Source organism: Pteropus alecto, unplaced genomic scaffold (assembly GCF_000325575.1).
Source record: "Pteropus alecto unplaced genomic scaffold, ASM32557v1 scaffold5, whole genome shotgun sequence".
Taxonomy (NCBI): Eukaryota; Metazoa; Chordata; class Mammalia; order Chiroptera; family Pteropodidae; genus Pteropus; species Pteropus alecto.
The window spans coordinates 9169521-9183876 of record NW_006441953.1 but is presented as its reverse complement, the minus strand read 5'-3'; the positions used below and the strand labels follow the sequence as shown (position 1 = coordinate 9183876).

The 14356-nt window shown below is 35.4% G+C and overlaps 1 protein-coding gene across 1 annotated transcript in view; it reads left to right on the top strand.

Moving 5' to 3' along the window:
• Nucleotides 1–6633: 6633 nt before the first annotated feature.
• WDR19 (WD repeat domain 19) overlaps nt 6634–14356 on the top strand; it is a 69584-nt gene continuing 61861 nt past the window's right edge. The window contains exons 1-4 of the mRNA XM_006918925.3: nt 6634–6773; nt 9038–9129; nt 9421–9486; nt 11336–11461. Of these exons, the coding sequence (XP_006918987.1) occupies nt 6768–6773; nt 9038–9129; nt 9421–9486; nt 11336–11461 (290 nt within the window). The 5' untranslated portion in view covers nt 6634–6767. The remainder of the gene's footprint in view (nt 6774–9037; nt 9130–9420; nt 9487–11335; nt 11462–14356) is intronic.

The following is a 14356-nucleotide window of genomic DNA, read 5'->3' as shown; positions in this document are numbered from 1 at the left end:
CAAATGTCATGGGCATGCTACCCAATATTTGGTTGGTAGGGAAATTTTATAGTAATTTATGTTACTGAAATCCTTCATAGTACGAAATAGTCATTGCTTACTAGACTTAGTGTGATCACATTGTAAGGTATATAAATATTGAATCACCTTATTGTATACCAACTATACTTAAATAAAAAAAAACCTAAAGAAATAGTCATTACAAAGATTGTGCTAGATGATTGCTCAGGTCCCTTTCAGCTCCAGGATTCAACAGTGTAGGTCAAATATCATCTGACCATCTCTTGATGTTCATATCTGTCAGATACAACATTTTGGGATATCCCAGAGTACTATAGGAGTTATCACGCATTTCTTGCACCACCTAGTCCCATGATTCTATACCTCAGCATCACATTAGGATTACATAAAAAACTAAAAATATCTAAATTGCTGGACTCTACCCCAGATATGACGTTTCAGGATGTCAGTCCCCATCAGAACCCAGGTGAACCTAATGTGCAGCCACAGCAGAGAATCATTACCTCGGCCAACCTCACACAATGGTGGCTTTTGCTCCCCTCAGATTGTCACTGATAGACCAAGTTCAAATCGAGGCCCCCTTGTTTGCTATAGTCTGAGTGTTTGGGCCCAGCCAAATTCATTTGTTGAAATTCTATCCTCCCAAAGTTATGGTGTTAGTAGGTGGGCCTTTTGAAAGTGTTCATGTTGTGATGGTAAACCTTTCATGAATGTTAGTGTCCTTTAAAAGAGGCTTCAGAGAAATCCCTAGCCCCTGCCACCATGTGAGGATACACTGAGAAGTCTGTGACTCGAAGAGGGCCCTCACTGGACCGTGCTGGCACCCTGACCTCAGACTTCCAGTCTTCAGAACTGTGAGCAATGAATTTCTGCTGTTTATAAGCCACGCAGTCTGTGATGTTTTGTTATAGTAGCTGAACAGATTAAGAGGGCTGTGCTATGCCAAGGGCAAACTTTTCAAGCGCCCACAAGCACTTTTAAGAGAGCCATTTATTCACATAATTATGAGATTGCAAATCATTATCTGTTCAAGTTCCCTGAGGACCTCTGTGAGATAATACTCTCCTAGCTTTATTTAGCATGCACAAGATATATATTTTAAAATAACATATTATTCAGAAGGTTTCACTATTTAGGTGAGCTTTTCCCAAATTATACCAAATCAGTGAGGCTGTACAGTATTATTGCAGAAGAAATGGAATGTTTTCAACAAAGTTATTTAAGAAGATATTTGTGATGGTCTAAAATGAAAAGTAGTTTTTAAAATCATGGACAAGATACGTAATAAATGAGCTAGATTATGAACATAAGATAATTCAGAGGAAAAAATATGATAAAAACAGTGAGATTCCCTTCAATGGTCAGTGCACCCCAAATAATAAGATTTACAGACCACATATTAAACTGATTATGGATAAGAACACATTTTCAGAAATTAGTTCAGTTTATTCTAGTAAACATTTGCTAAGTACCTATAAGGTACAAGTTAAAGAATGCAATAATTTTATTAACTGACTGCTTAATATGACACTATAGTACTTTCCTCCTACATGTTTTAGTTTCCTACTTATTGATCACTGCTTCATGTGGTAACAGTTTTCTCATATTTTCTATAGAGAATAGAAAGGTAGAAGGGGAATTCACTTTGCTTTGGTATGATTGATCATGGTTTTTTTTTTTATCATTGATAGTTTAGAAAACCCTTTTTTGGCTTCACAGTAACTATTGATAATGTCATGTAAATTTTTGGGATTACAGAAAACTAATGTCAATTTCTTTAATACATGAGCTATTTCTTCTCTACTTTCCCCTACTTCTGTGCTTCCTTTACTTTTAGTATATATTTCCATTATGACACAATCACTAATCCTACACCTCATGTCATGACCTATGCCAGGAGAGCCTGCGATAACTTAATTATACATGAAAATGATGAACTGAAAATTGACCACTGATTTTGACAATTAGCAATTAACAAAGTAGAAGCAGTTGTGTCTTGATAAATGTTTAACACTGGACTCTGTGGGGCGGGGGGTGATTCTCTGATTTGTAGCATTTACCAAATTCAGTGGTGTAAACACTTCCACCAGGTAACAATTTCAAGCTACCAACATGACATCACTAAATGCAAATTTGGGAAGACAGATGCACAATCAGCTCTCATGAGCCAGTGCTGTTGGGCTCCAGCGAACCACTGAGAAGAGGGAATAAGAGCCAGAATGCCTTGGGTTGAGTAAAAAAAATGGGGAGGTGAATGATTGGAGTACTTTTCCCAGAGAAAAATTAGGAATCCTAAGTGAGATCTAATTGGGCTGTGATTTTGTTGATTCACATCACAAAAAGAATACTTTTATTTTATTTCTTTTTAAAGCACTTGAAAAGCAGTTTAATTTTTTTTTCTAGTTCCAAAAGCTTTTCATCAGCCCCAAAAGCAAAGTTATAGCCATTAAGCAGTTTCTCCCCATTCCCCATTCCGCCAGCTCCTGGCAACCATAAATCTGCATTCTATCTCCATGGATTTACCTATTCTGGACTATTTCATATCAATAGAATCATACTATTTGTGACTTTATGACAGGCTTCTTTTACTTAGAATATTTTCACTATCCATCCATGTCGTAGCATATAATGTATCACACTTTATTCCCTTCTATGGCTAAATAATATTCCACTGTGTGTTTATACCACAATTGGTTTGTCCATTCATGGACATTTGGATTGTTTCCACCTTTTGGCTAGTGTGAATAGTGTTGTTATAAACATACATGTACAATGTTTGAGTGCCTTTTTAATTCTTTGGGATATATACCTAGGAATAGAGTTACCAGGTCATTTGGTAATGTTTATATTTAGCTTTTGAGGAACTGCCAAACTGTTTCCAAAGCAACAGTCATTTCACATTCCTGTGCATAGGTTTTTTAAGAGAAGCAGCTATTCACTTTCAGAAATAAAACAGGCTTCCCATCTGCTTCATTGGATTTGGCATACTCTAGAATAAATTGATGGTTCTCAACTCTGGCTATATACCACAAAGTTTTTAAAATATGAAAGGAAGAACGAGAAAGGGAGGGAGAGGGTTGGGGAAGAGAGTAAGAAGGAAGGAAGGAAAAGAAGAAAGGAAGGAAGAAAGAAAAGACAGAGCCAGGCTCTTTCTCAAGAAATTCTGTTTCAATAAATCTGGGTTGAGCCTATGCCACCTCAGGTGACCCCCAAATCATTTTAATAGTAGCCAAGTTTGAGAACTACTCTATATGAACTCAAAGAAAATAATGCAAAATCTTTCCTCTTGAGAATAGGAATCATTAAACTGTAATGGATCCAGAACTAATTTTAATTTCTTAATTTCTTAATTTCCTTGGCTATTTGATTTATAGTCATGTATCATGTACTTAGAATTATACTTGGCACAGAATTGGACAAATTTAATCAGCTTAATGTTGAATATTCAATTTTATTTTAAGCTTAAAATTAATGATATGTAATAGCAGATAATTTTTAAGTGACAATATTTTTAGCTACTGATACTAGTTAGGAAACTAAAGAGAAATGTCTTCCACTTAGGATCCCCTGATCACATATACTATCTTTCCCCAGTTATTGCTATGATTATTAGACTTTCTTTCTCTATAATTTTGGTAGAAAATTAATTATTTCCTCATAGCCATCATTTTAAAATCTGGAAATCTAAACGATAAATTGGAGGCAAAAATATAAGCTCAAATATTGGCATTTACTGGAAATATAGAGTGCAATAAAAAAATTATATATTTTTAAAACCTGAATTCTACCTAAATTTCCTAGTTCCTTTATCAGTATTTTGTGTTAAAGGTCATTAATTTTCATCACTAATCCCATGCTATCCCTCTTTCTCTTCACTTTGGAAACTCAACTCTCTCTCTCTCTTGAAAAACATTTTTCTGATGTTATAGCAAGTTATGTTATTCATTTTCTCCGGTAGCCTTTTGACAAGCTTCATGAAGTCCTTCCTGGCTTTTATAGTGGATTCTGATAAGAAAGGAGTTTTCATGATGTGATACTTACTCAAATAAATTATGTTTCTGAAGGTTGCTAAACAGATGTTTATTTATACTTAAACAATCAATTTTAAGATGTACAGCTGTAAAAAAATAATAGCTCTGTGCACTCTAGAATTACCCCCTTCCGCAGGTTGTATAATGGCTTGACTAACTCTTCAATGAATCTCTCCCAAACAAGTGCACACCAGATCCTTTCCCAGATGGACAGGCTTAACTGTGTTCCTTATTCTTAAATTTTAGAATGAGAAAGTGGATTTCTCTTCTTTCCCAAAATTTATTTTACGAAAGACTTTGTATTCAGGCATCTCCAAAAAATTACGAATATTTCCAGAAGACAACCACAAATAAAATATATTAATTTTTAAGCTCCATTAAAGACAAGTGAAACTGATAATTATGACTACAATGGCAGTATATTAAAATATATAAATGTATCAAATTAACATAGACATTATGCCTTCTTATATGTCAAATATATTTCAATTAAAAAAAATGTAAGAGGGTATATGAACACCCTAATGAGCACCCTAATAAATGTGTTATATTTATTATTTGACCTAAATAAATGTGTTAAATACACAAACACACCATAATTATAAACACATAGTAAAACTGGCATACACAGGGACAAAAACTAGAAAGAAATATAAAGATTAATATATTTTGATAATGGGATTTTCTGTTTTCTTTCTTCAATCTTTCTTTTTAAGTAATTTAATTTTCCCTAAAATCAAATTAGATAGGTATTATTATTTCCATTTTAGACTTGTGTGCACAGATTCAGAGGAGGAAATTTGCCCAAGGTCAAAGATTGCTATGAATCGAGTTTAAACTGGGAGTTTATGACTGAATGCAATTCATTATTTATATCATGCAGTCCTTAAGAGAGTCATTTTACAGTAGAAAAGCATTTAAATATATAAACACGTATAAGGCAATGCACAAAAATAAAATTGTTTGAAAAATCCAAATAAGGTGCTAAATATTCATGAAGGTTAAATGTACAATGGCCATCACTTACCAGGTTTGTTTGGATACTAGGTTATTGAGAAGAATTATATATTCCAGGCCCGAAAAATTTCTCAGCCCATTTCTTCACACACACCCACCTCCCCCACTCTTTAATTCCCCATCCCCCACTTCCACCCCTGACCTATGGATATTGCACAGCTCAGGGGATGAGCCCAGGACCTGGCATCCTCTGGGGACTGGCACACTCAGGGTATGGTCTGTTGCTCCACCTGGCTTGAATCCAGGACCTTCTGCATGTAAAGCAGATATACTAACCACTACACTATGGAGCCACCCAGCCAATTTCTTGAAAACATTAAATTGATCATATATATTATTATGTATTCTTCATATGTGAGGTAAAAGTGAATGTTAAAAATGAAAAGATAACAGCACAATTTTACAATACAATAAAAAAGATATCAATGGGTAAAATATGTCATTAAGTTCTAGCTAAAGGATGTTCAGTCTTGCCAAGAAAAGGAAATAAAGACCATGCAGATTGGAGACAATGAAATAGATCTATTTGCAGACGTCATAATATTGAATATAGAAAATTCCAAGAATCCACTAAAAACTTATAAATGAGTTGAACAAGTTTATAAGAAGTTAAGATCAATATACAAAAATCAATTTCATTTCTCCACACTAGGAATAACCCAGAAGTACAAAAATTAAAATTCCGTGAAGAGCATCAAAAATAAAATACCAAAGAATAAGTTTAAAGAAATAAGTAAAAGGTTTGCACACTGAAAGTTACAAAATTTATTTAAAGAAGAAAATAAATGTAAATATACACCACGTTCCGGAAAGAGACTTCCTCCTTGCCTCTCTCCCCCAGGTTTAGGTGGAAGGTATTCATTCAGTCTCTCACCATTAAGTATGGTGTTAGCTCTGGGTTTTTTTTTTTTTTTTGTAGATGATCATAATTTGAGATTACTTTCCATTCCTAGCTTTTTATCATTAATGGATGTTGAATTTTTAGGGGTATGGGATTTTGTCAAGTGCTTTTTCTGTTTCTATTAACATGATCAGAAATTTTTTGATCCATCATTCTATGCCACTCAAACTGGTTCTTAAGAGCTCATTTTTCCAGCACACTTTTTTTTAACCGGCTCATTTATTTGGCCTTCTAGGCCTTGGAATAAACTCTCTCTCACATTTCATCTTTTCTAGCCCAGAAACTGGGAGATGGAGAGGGGAAGAAAGGCAGAGTGACGGGGAGAGAGGGAGAGAGATATGACTCCTGGGCTCATCCGAGCCCTCTATATAGAGCCTGTGTAAGAGTATTTGCCCCATGAGTTAATTCGCGCCTCGTATTAACATTCAGGTCCTTTCTCTTCCCCAACTTCTCTGCGCTTCTCTGGCCACCACCGGTTTTTTGGTAGCTGGGGCCTAGCATTTACGCAGGCGCCTTTAAGTCTCAAGTCTTATCCAATCAGAGCCCAATAGGAAGCAAAAGCGCCGCAAGGAACGCAAAGCGCAACTTCTTTGGACCTTGCTTCTCTTGCGTCACGTGATTCCAGCCCACGCCTCCCGCCCCCCACCCCACCTTGAAAGGCACCGCCTTTCAGCTGGTGCTCGCTCATTGGTCACTGCTCGCGTGGTCTCCTGGGTGACGGGAACGCGGTAGCTTTTTTGGAAGAGACCAGGTGCGCTTGCGCACTTGCTAGATCGCGCCGCCGCTGCAGCCTTGAGATGAAGGTAAGTAACTTATAAACCTCCCGGCGAGCTGGAAGACTGGACCACTATCCCTTTCCAGCCCACCGAGCGTCGCTTTGAGGATTGGGACATGTGACCCCCCCTTCCTCTTTCCCAGTGCGTAGAGTGGGGAAGGGAGAGGGGTGACCAAGGAGGGGGAGAATGGGGACAAAGTTGAAAGCTGGGGGAAAGAAAATAGAGAAAGCAGAGAGAGAGGCCCCTCATTTCTGGGATCGCGACGGGGGTTGAAGCGGTGCGGGAAGACGGAACCCCCCCACGGCCGGAAATAAGCGGACTGGAACTGAAAAGACCCCGAACTTCGCAAGGCGGAGGGAACGGGTTGTGTGACTGCGTTTGCAGGATCGCGGTGAAGTTGACTTGCCACGAGCTGACGCCTTTTTACACCGAAACCCCTGGCAAGCCGTGCAACTGCCCAGCGCCCTAAAAAGTGAAAAGCCTCTGAAAGAATGATCTGTAATTGTATTGCCCGTGATTGGTCATCTAGTGGCGACTGTATATTATTCACGGAGAAATCTGCACACGCAGGTTTAGACGCGCAAGACCGTCATTCTCTGCATGCACGGTTTCTAGGTTTGGCCTTCTCGTGAACCCCACTCTGGTCACTGGCTACAGCTCCTTCACTTTTTCGCTTTACCACAGCAATACCCCCTGCCCTGATCCGGCAAAAGAATGGAAAGCTCAATTTAAAAATTATTTTTTACATCCTAATGTTACATCATGGCTTTTAGAGTGGAAATTGAAATTGACAGACTGATAATCATAATATTTCTAGAGCCCTTCACAATTTACGATGTATAAGAAGTGAGAAGATCCTTTTCTTGACTTATAGTTGAGAATTCTATGCTTGAAGCAATTTAAGCCCTGCAGCTAATAGGTAAAAAGCAAAATTTAAAGCTTAGTTCTCTGGTTGTGAAGCTAGCACCATTTCCACTGTATTGTATATGTGCATCTATATAGCTCCTTTGAAGGAAAATAATATGTACGATCACAGCCAGAGGTCTACCATGAAGGTCTACAATGAAATTCAAGTTTAACGATCCCTTGCTTGCATGAAGGAGTTCCACGGCAATGTGGTCGCAAAATTGCAAAAGAAAGATGCTTTTATACTTTTTTTTTCTTTAAGAGTGTCTTCCGTGCTCCATAAAATTGGATGCTCCTGCGATTATAGCATACCTCTGTTTTCAATAGAGGTGGATTTCATACGAAATGCCTATTGGTGGTTAATTTCGAGCATTGGAAGAATTTCCACTCAGACTATCAAACCACCTGTAGTAGTATGTAAACTTCACATGTCTAGATATGGGCATCATTGTTTATTCTATGATTTAACCTAATATTAAAATTAAATTTTTTCATTCAAGCTCTATGTTTCTAGATGGTCTAGATCAGCACCATTCGATATAAATATAATATGAGCCAAAGTAATTTAAGATTTTTAGTAGCCACATTAAAATATTTTTAAAGAAACAAAACATTAACTTTAATAATATATTTTACCCAGTAAATCCAAAATATTTCAACATATAGTCATTATAAAATATTATCAATGAGATAGTTTGCATTCTCTTTTTCATAGTCTTAGAAATCTGATATGTATTTTCCATTTATAGCACATTTAAATTTGGTCTACCCACATTCAAGTCCTCAATAAAATTTCAAGTCCACATGTGGTTTGTGGCTTCCATAACCACAGCTCTAGATTGTCTAAGTGAAAAGAATGATTTTTTGACTGTTACGTTGTCCACCCAATAGCCAAATTAAACACTTAATGACGAAGTAAATATAATTAATGAGTAAAGAAAGAAAATAATTTTGAAAGAAGTATATACATGTTGTATTTCTATGACGGTTAAGATTTTTTAAATGGCAGTTTTGTTAAATTTAATTCCCCCATAATCTGTGCTACTGATAATAAGTTAAATTCAAGTTTACATTATTTTAACCTTTAACATTTATAAAACATGAAAATTATACATTTTTGTAAAATTAATATTCAAAAACTTTCAAAAGCAAAAGGTTTAATAATAAACTCTCTCCGATATATTGAGGTCCATACTTTATCAACCAGATTGTGATTTTTGTTTGTTTTATTGATTAATCATTTTGTTTGTTATATTGTTGACTTTTTTTGCATAAACTCTAACATAAGCCTTCACAATTCTGAGTCCTACTGTTTTCATGATATTTTGACATCTTTTCTGACCAGCCCTTAACTGTATGTTTTGAAATATAAATTTTTTTTTTAGCGTGTTTTCTCACTGCTAGAAAAGAATTGGCTTGGCACACCTATACAGTTTACCTGGCAAAAAACATCAGGAAACTACCTTGCAGTAACGGGGTAAGAAACCAGTGAATGTTTTAAGTAAATCATCCTGACTTCAAATGGTTCTATGTCCACATAACCACACCATCTGTTCAGTAGAAGTTGTGAGATGGTTGTATGGTAGGAGAAGTAATATACTCATCTCCATTATATCAGAGTTCATAGAACCTTTTCTCTGGTAATAACTTTTAGATAAAAATTATGAAACTAGGATGTGAGAATACTGAAAGCACTTGTATGACGTTTTTTATATACATAGATAAATAACAACATTTACATTACATTTTGTGTTCTAATTGCATTTAGAGCTGATCATATTGTGAAAATCTTTGATCGCCATGGTCAAAAAAGAAGTGAAATTAACTTATCTGGGTAAGTACAGTGGTAGATCAAAAACTTAAGCTTTGTTGCCTAAAAGATAAAAAGTATTGTCTTAAAACCATGATCAAATAGAATTTTACAACATATATAATCTGTATTTCTTTTTTTCTCCATTTGCAAAGAGCTTTTTTTTTTTTTATACCATAAGTAGTTAATAAAATAACGTAGACAAATCGCATCTGAGTCAGAGTTTATAAACACCCGTACATTCACAGGAAGTTTTAAGGCAAGATTATAATGAATTCTTATGAAAGAATTCTTATTTAATTATAAACACACCTTAGATGTGTATTGGCAGATAAGATAAGTCTGGATCACTGTAGTATCTCCTCTCTAATAAATGGTTGGTAAATAGTTACTTTCACATACTTCCTAAAGGACAAAGACTTTATCCTTTAGGAAATCTTCTAGATTATACTAAGCATAACTTAAGCATTTTTTAATGATTCAGTGTAATCATTACCTGTGTTAGTTACTTTTACTGATAGTCTCAGTGGTTATTAAGATGGTTAGAGGCTCTTACCCAAATTATGGTCTTAGGCTGCCATGCTTTTTAAATTCATGTCTGCTTTCTGAGGTTTATTGCTACCATCTTTGCAAATCAGGTTTTACTTTTCTCAGTCTCTAATAGCCTTTCCCACCTCCTGCTCTGCCTTACCCCACCACATGCCACCATTTTGGCATTTTCCATCGCTCTCAATTGTTGCCTCTAGTTTCTATATTCTGGCAAATAGAGGTCAAGGTAGTTATAATTATGTCAAAATAAAGTAAGAAAGCACTTAGTCAAAAACTTTTTAATGAATTGTATGAGCTTTATTGCAGGAGCTATATGACGTCTATTTTGGTTACATAGTGACCTTATTTTTTTACTTCTGAATTCTTTTGCTGTGTTCATTATAGTTGAATTTAGCTGACAAACGGTCTCCAGATAAATAAAATGCCATTATATAATGTCTTTAATTTGCAGGTGATTTTTATCAACAATTGGAAAGCTTTCCTTTTTCATGTCCCTTAAATCTCTGAGAATATTACAGAAAATTAAGATCGAAAAACATATTTTAACAATTTAAAGAATAAAATAACTGAAGCAATCCCCAACTGTCTTAAATGTAAACCTTTGCAGGAAGAGTCTCAAAATGAAAAATAGCATCGGAGAAGAAAGGTTACTCCTCATGGAAGGTTTTAAATTTTAATAAACATTTTGGAGTAACTTTGAGCAGTAAGAAACATATTAAACAGCATTTCCTATTTAGAACTCTTTTGTTATCTTAATTGAATCACTTTTCTTATTACATTAAGATATAAAATGGAAATAATGTTTTTTACCACTTCAGAATTTGGTCTTGCCACTGTTTGCAATCCTACATCTGTGCAGCCTTGATCTGTTTTATACACAGCTTATCTAAATATGACTTCATTTCTTATCAGTATCTTGTCTCTCTGTAAATCTGAAATAACCCTTAAAACTTGATCAAATTACCTCTTGATTACAAATGGGATTCATTTGTAGAGATGCTTGATGAGTGTGTTTTACCAAAAGGCCAGGTTCTTTAGAGGATTCAAGAAAATCTACTAACTCATTATGTGTAATTATATTTAATGTAGTATATGAACATGATATTTAAAATAGAATTTAATTTTTTCCACCCCCTCAGCAACAAAAATTTTAAGTTAATATTATCCAAGCAGTGAATAGTGATTTTCACTGCAGAAAGTTTATGCAGAAAGTTCAAAATAGCTTGAATGGTCTTGTTATGGACAAAAATCACAAATAGGTGAGTATTTAAATTTCTTTCCTTTAAAAAAATGTGAAATGATGTTTTACGCTCTTTTTTTAAAGTAACTGTGTTGCAATGGATTGGGATAAAGATGGAGATATCTTAGCAGTGATTGCTGAGAAGTCTAGTTGCATTTATCTATGGGATGCCAACACAAATAAAACCAGCCAGTTAGACAGTGGCATGAGGTAAGAATAACTTTTTTACTTCTTAAATCTTCACTTAATGCGATTGTAGGTTTGATGCTAACAATACTTACTACTTCCAGTATAAAGATGCACTGATGAGTTTCTTATAAAAAAAGTTCATGTCTTTTTTTTGTTATATATAGTCCTACTGATTTTGTCCATTAATTAGAATATAAATGTGAAATATAAATAGCTTCTTAAAAAGTTGTTTTTGATAAAACAGACTAAAAGTTCCAAAGATGAGACACAACATATTTTGGAAAATCTAGAGAAGGGATTGGCTGTAGGCATGGCTGGATATAAGAGTTGTAATGATGTAACCAAGACTGTATCTTTCTCCATCTCTTGGCTCTTCCTTTCTCTGTATTTACTCCATTCTAAGTCAGACTTTTCCTGTGGCTATTGGCAGCTATTGGCTTATATCATTTTTCACAGCATGTTATTCCTGAGCAAAGAATATGCCCCCATCACATCACCAGTATCTACTGTCCTTCAGTCTGAATTGAGTAGGCAGGGCCATGGGATTGAGAGTCTCAGCAAGTGAAGAGTGGTGTGAGGGTGAGCAGTTCTCAAGTGGAAAAAATCATGGGCAGACAGAATAAATTATAGATCTCTACTAAAAGAGAAATTATTTTTCCATATGGAAAAGAAAAGCGTGCCAGTATTTACAACTAAAACCGCGGTTTTGACCTTGGACAAGTTCCTTTTCTCTAAGCCTCAATTTCTTCATCTATATATGAAATAGGTATAATATCTGCCTCATGGCATTATGTGGCCACCAGGTGGGCAGGAAAAGATCACAATATACCATAAGATTAGACTGTAAATTCCCAGTTTATTTACCAAGGTAAAACTGAACCCAGAAGAAGCAAGGTAGCCATGCAGAACAAGACCAAACATAACCTTAGCAGTTTCTCTTTACTTGACAAAGTGATACACGAGGCATACACTCCAAGATGATATTGTCTGCCCAGTGTAAAGTTTTTCTAGGTCTTAGAATCTTTTGTTTCTTGCTTGCTTTTTACACTTTGGCTATACATCTATTTTCAAAAAGATTTTACATGCTCTCTGTGCTTCCATGAGGAGAATGTTTATAAATATCAAGTATTGGCTCTTGAACCAAATTCAGCATCAGCGAGGCCACATCCTCACCCAGAGAATAATATGTGATTAATCCCAAATGTTTCCAGCTTGTATATGTCTACCTTCCTCTATCTTCTCATAGATCTATTTCCTCACACCATCTCATTGTTGTGATGTTTAATCATATGTCATAGCCAGGTATTAAAATTAAGAACTGAGTGAATGGTAGACGTTACAGTAATTATCATTAATGTAAAATTAAGGGTGTTTTACTATTGATATTGATATTTAATGTCTAAAGGACTTTGTATGCAAAAGTATATACTATTTGCTTTTTACTTAATGACCACTCTATTAACTAAGATAGTTAAACTTTTGAATATCATTTTTTCTTAAATTTTATTTTTGCAAACTTATTTAAATTTCCTTTAAACAACTTAAATTCCATTTACAAATTTAATTAGAATTGATTGTTTCGAGCATTTCAAACACATTAAATAGTACATAAAACGTATTCAAATATAATTATTACACAAGTTACTACAAGGCCACTTCACTATCTTAAATTACTGTGTTAATACAACAGGTTGAATTTACGTCTTCATTTTTATTAGATGTATTTTCATACCTTCTTAGGGTTATAGTGGTACTCACCCTGATCCCACCTAGGCTTATAGCAGTTATGTACCTGGTGGGATACAGCATTCTTTCCAGAGAAAACTCTCTACATCTGGTTCATCAACGAATTGATTCTTGGTTGGATCATAAGACATAGTTGCTTCTCCCAAGGCCATTCAAACAAGCACTAGTCATCCTGCTCAGTCTCTTTTCTAATTGATCTTCAGTTATCATATCAGCAAGACTTTTTAAAGCCCGTGCCTGTCACATATGGTGGGATACAGCATTCTTTCCAGAGAAAACTCTCTACATCTGGTTCATCAACGAATTGATTCTTGGTTGGATCATAAGACATAGTTGCTTCTCCCAAGGCCATTCAAACAAGCACTAGTCATCCTGCTCAGTCTCTTTTCTAATTGATCTTCAGTTATCATATCAGCAAGACTTTTTAAAGCCCGTGCCTGTCACATAGGTTGCATTTTTTTTTTTTTTTTTTGTAGCCAGGTACATTTCCCTGAAATAATGTATTCTTTATAAGTTTCCTTGGCCAGAAATACATGTGTTTATTATACATGGGCCTGACTGTTAGCATTATTGGAAACTTATGTATGCCTTAGTACCTTAGTGTAATTTGTAGGGCTTTCTAGAGACCTTATGCCCTAAGAGAAGAGAGATGGAGTCTGTTTAGTTAGCTCTTTTGAAGACATTTGGTAACACGATCTTCTTGGGATATGCTATTTAACCCTCTTTCTAGTTGGTTTCGTGACTGTTAATAATGGTAAACTGATGGATGGAATAATGTTATATTGCTCTTGTTATACATGACCACCGTTGTTGACCAGACCTTATCAGTGTCATATAGTTTCTCTTTTCTGGTACTGTTTAAAAACTCACAATTCTTTCAATTCACGTTTTTTGAGAAGCAGACTTCAAAAGAGCATTAAATGTGTGAGATTTATTACAGGAAATACCTATGAGGGAACAGAGACGGGGAAGAAGATGGTAGAAGAGCCATCAGACCACAGTACATGTTGGGCCCTTGTGAAAGGGAGAAGGAAGGAAAAACTGTTGGGTAGAAACATCTCAGACTGCAGCCCAGTTCTAAGAAAGTTCAGCTGGGCCTGTGTAGAGATTTTAAGCTAAGGTTACCCATCGAAGGAGTCCTGTGTCTCCTAGGAATGGGCCTCAGTGGTA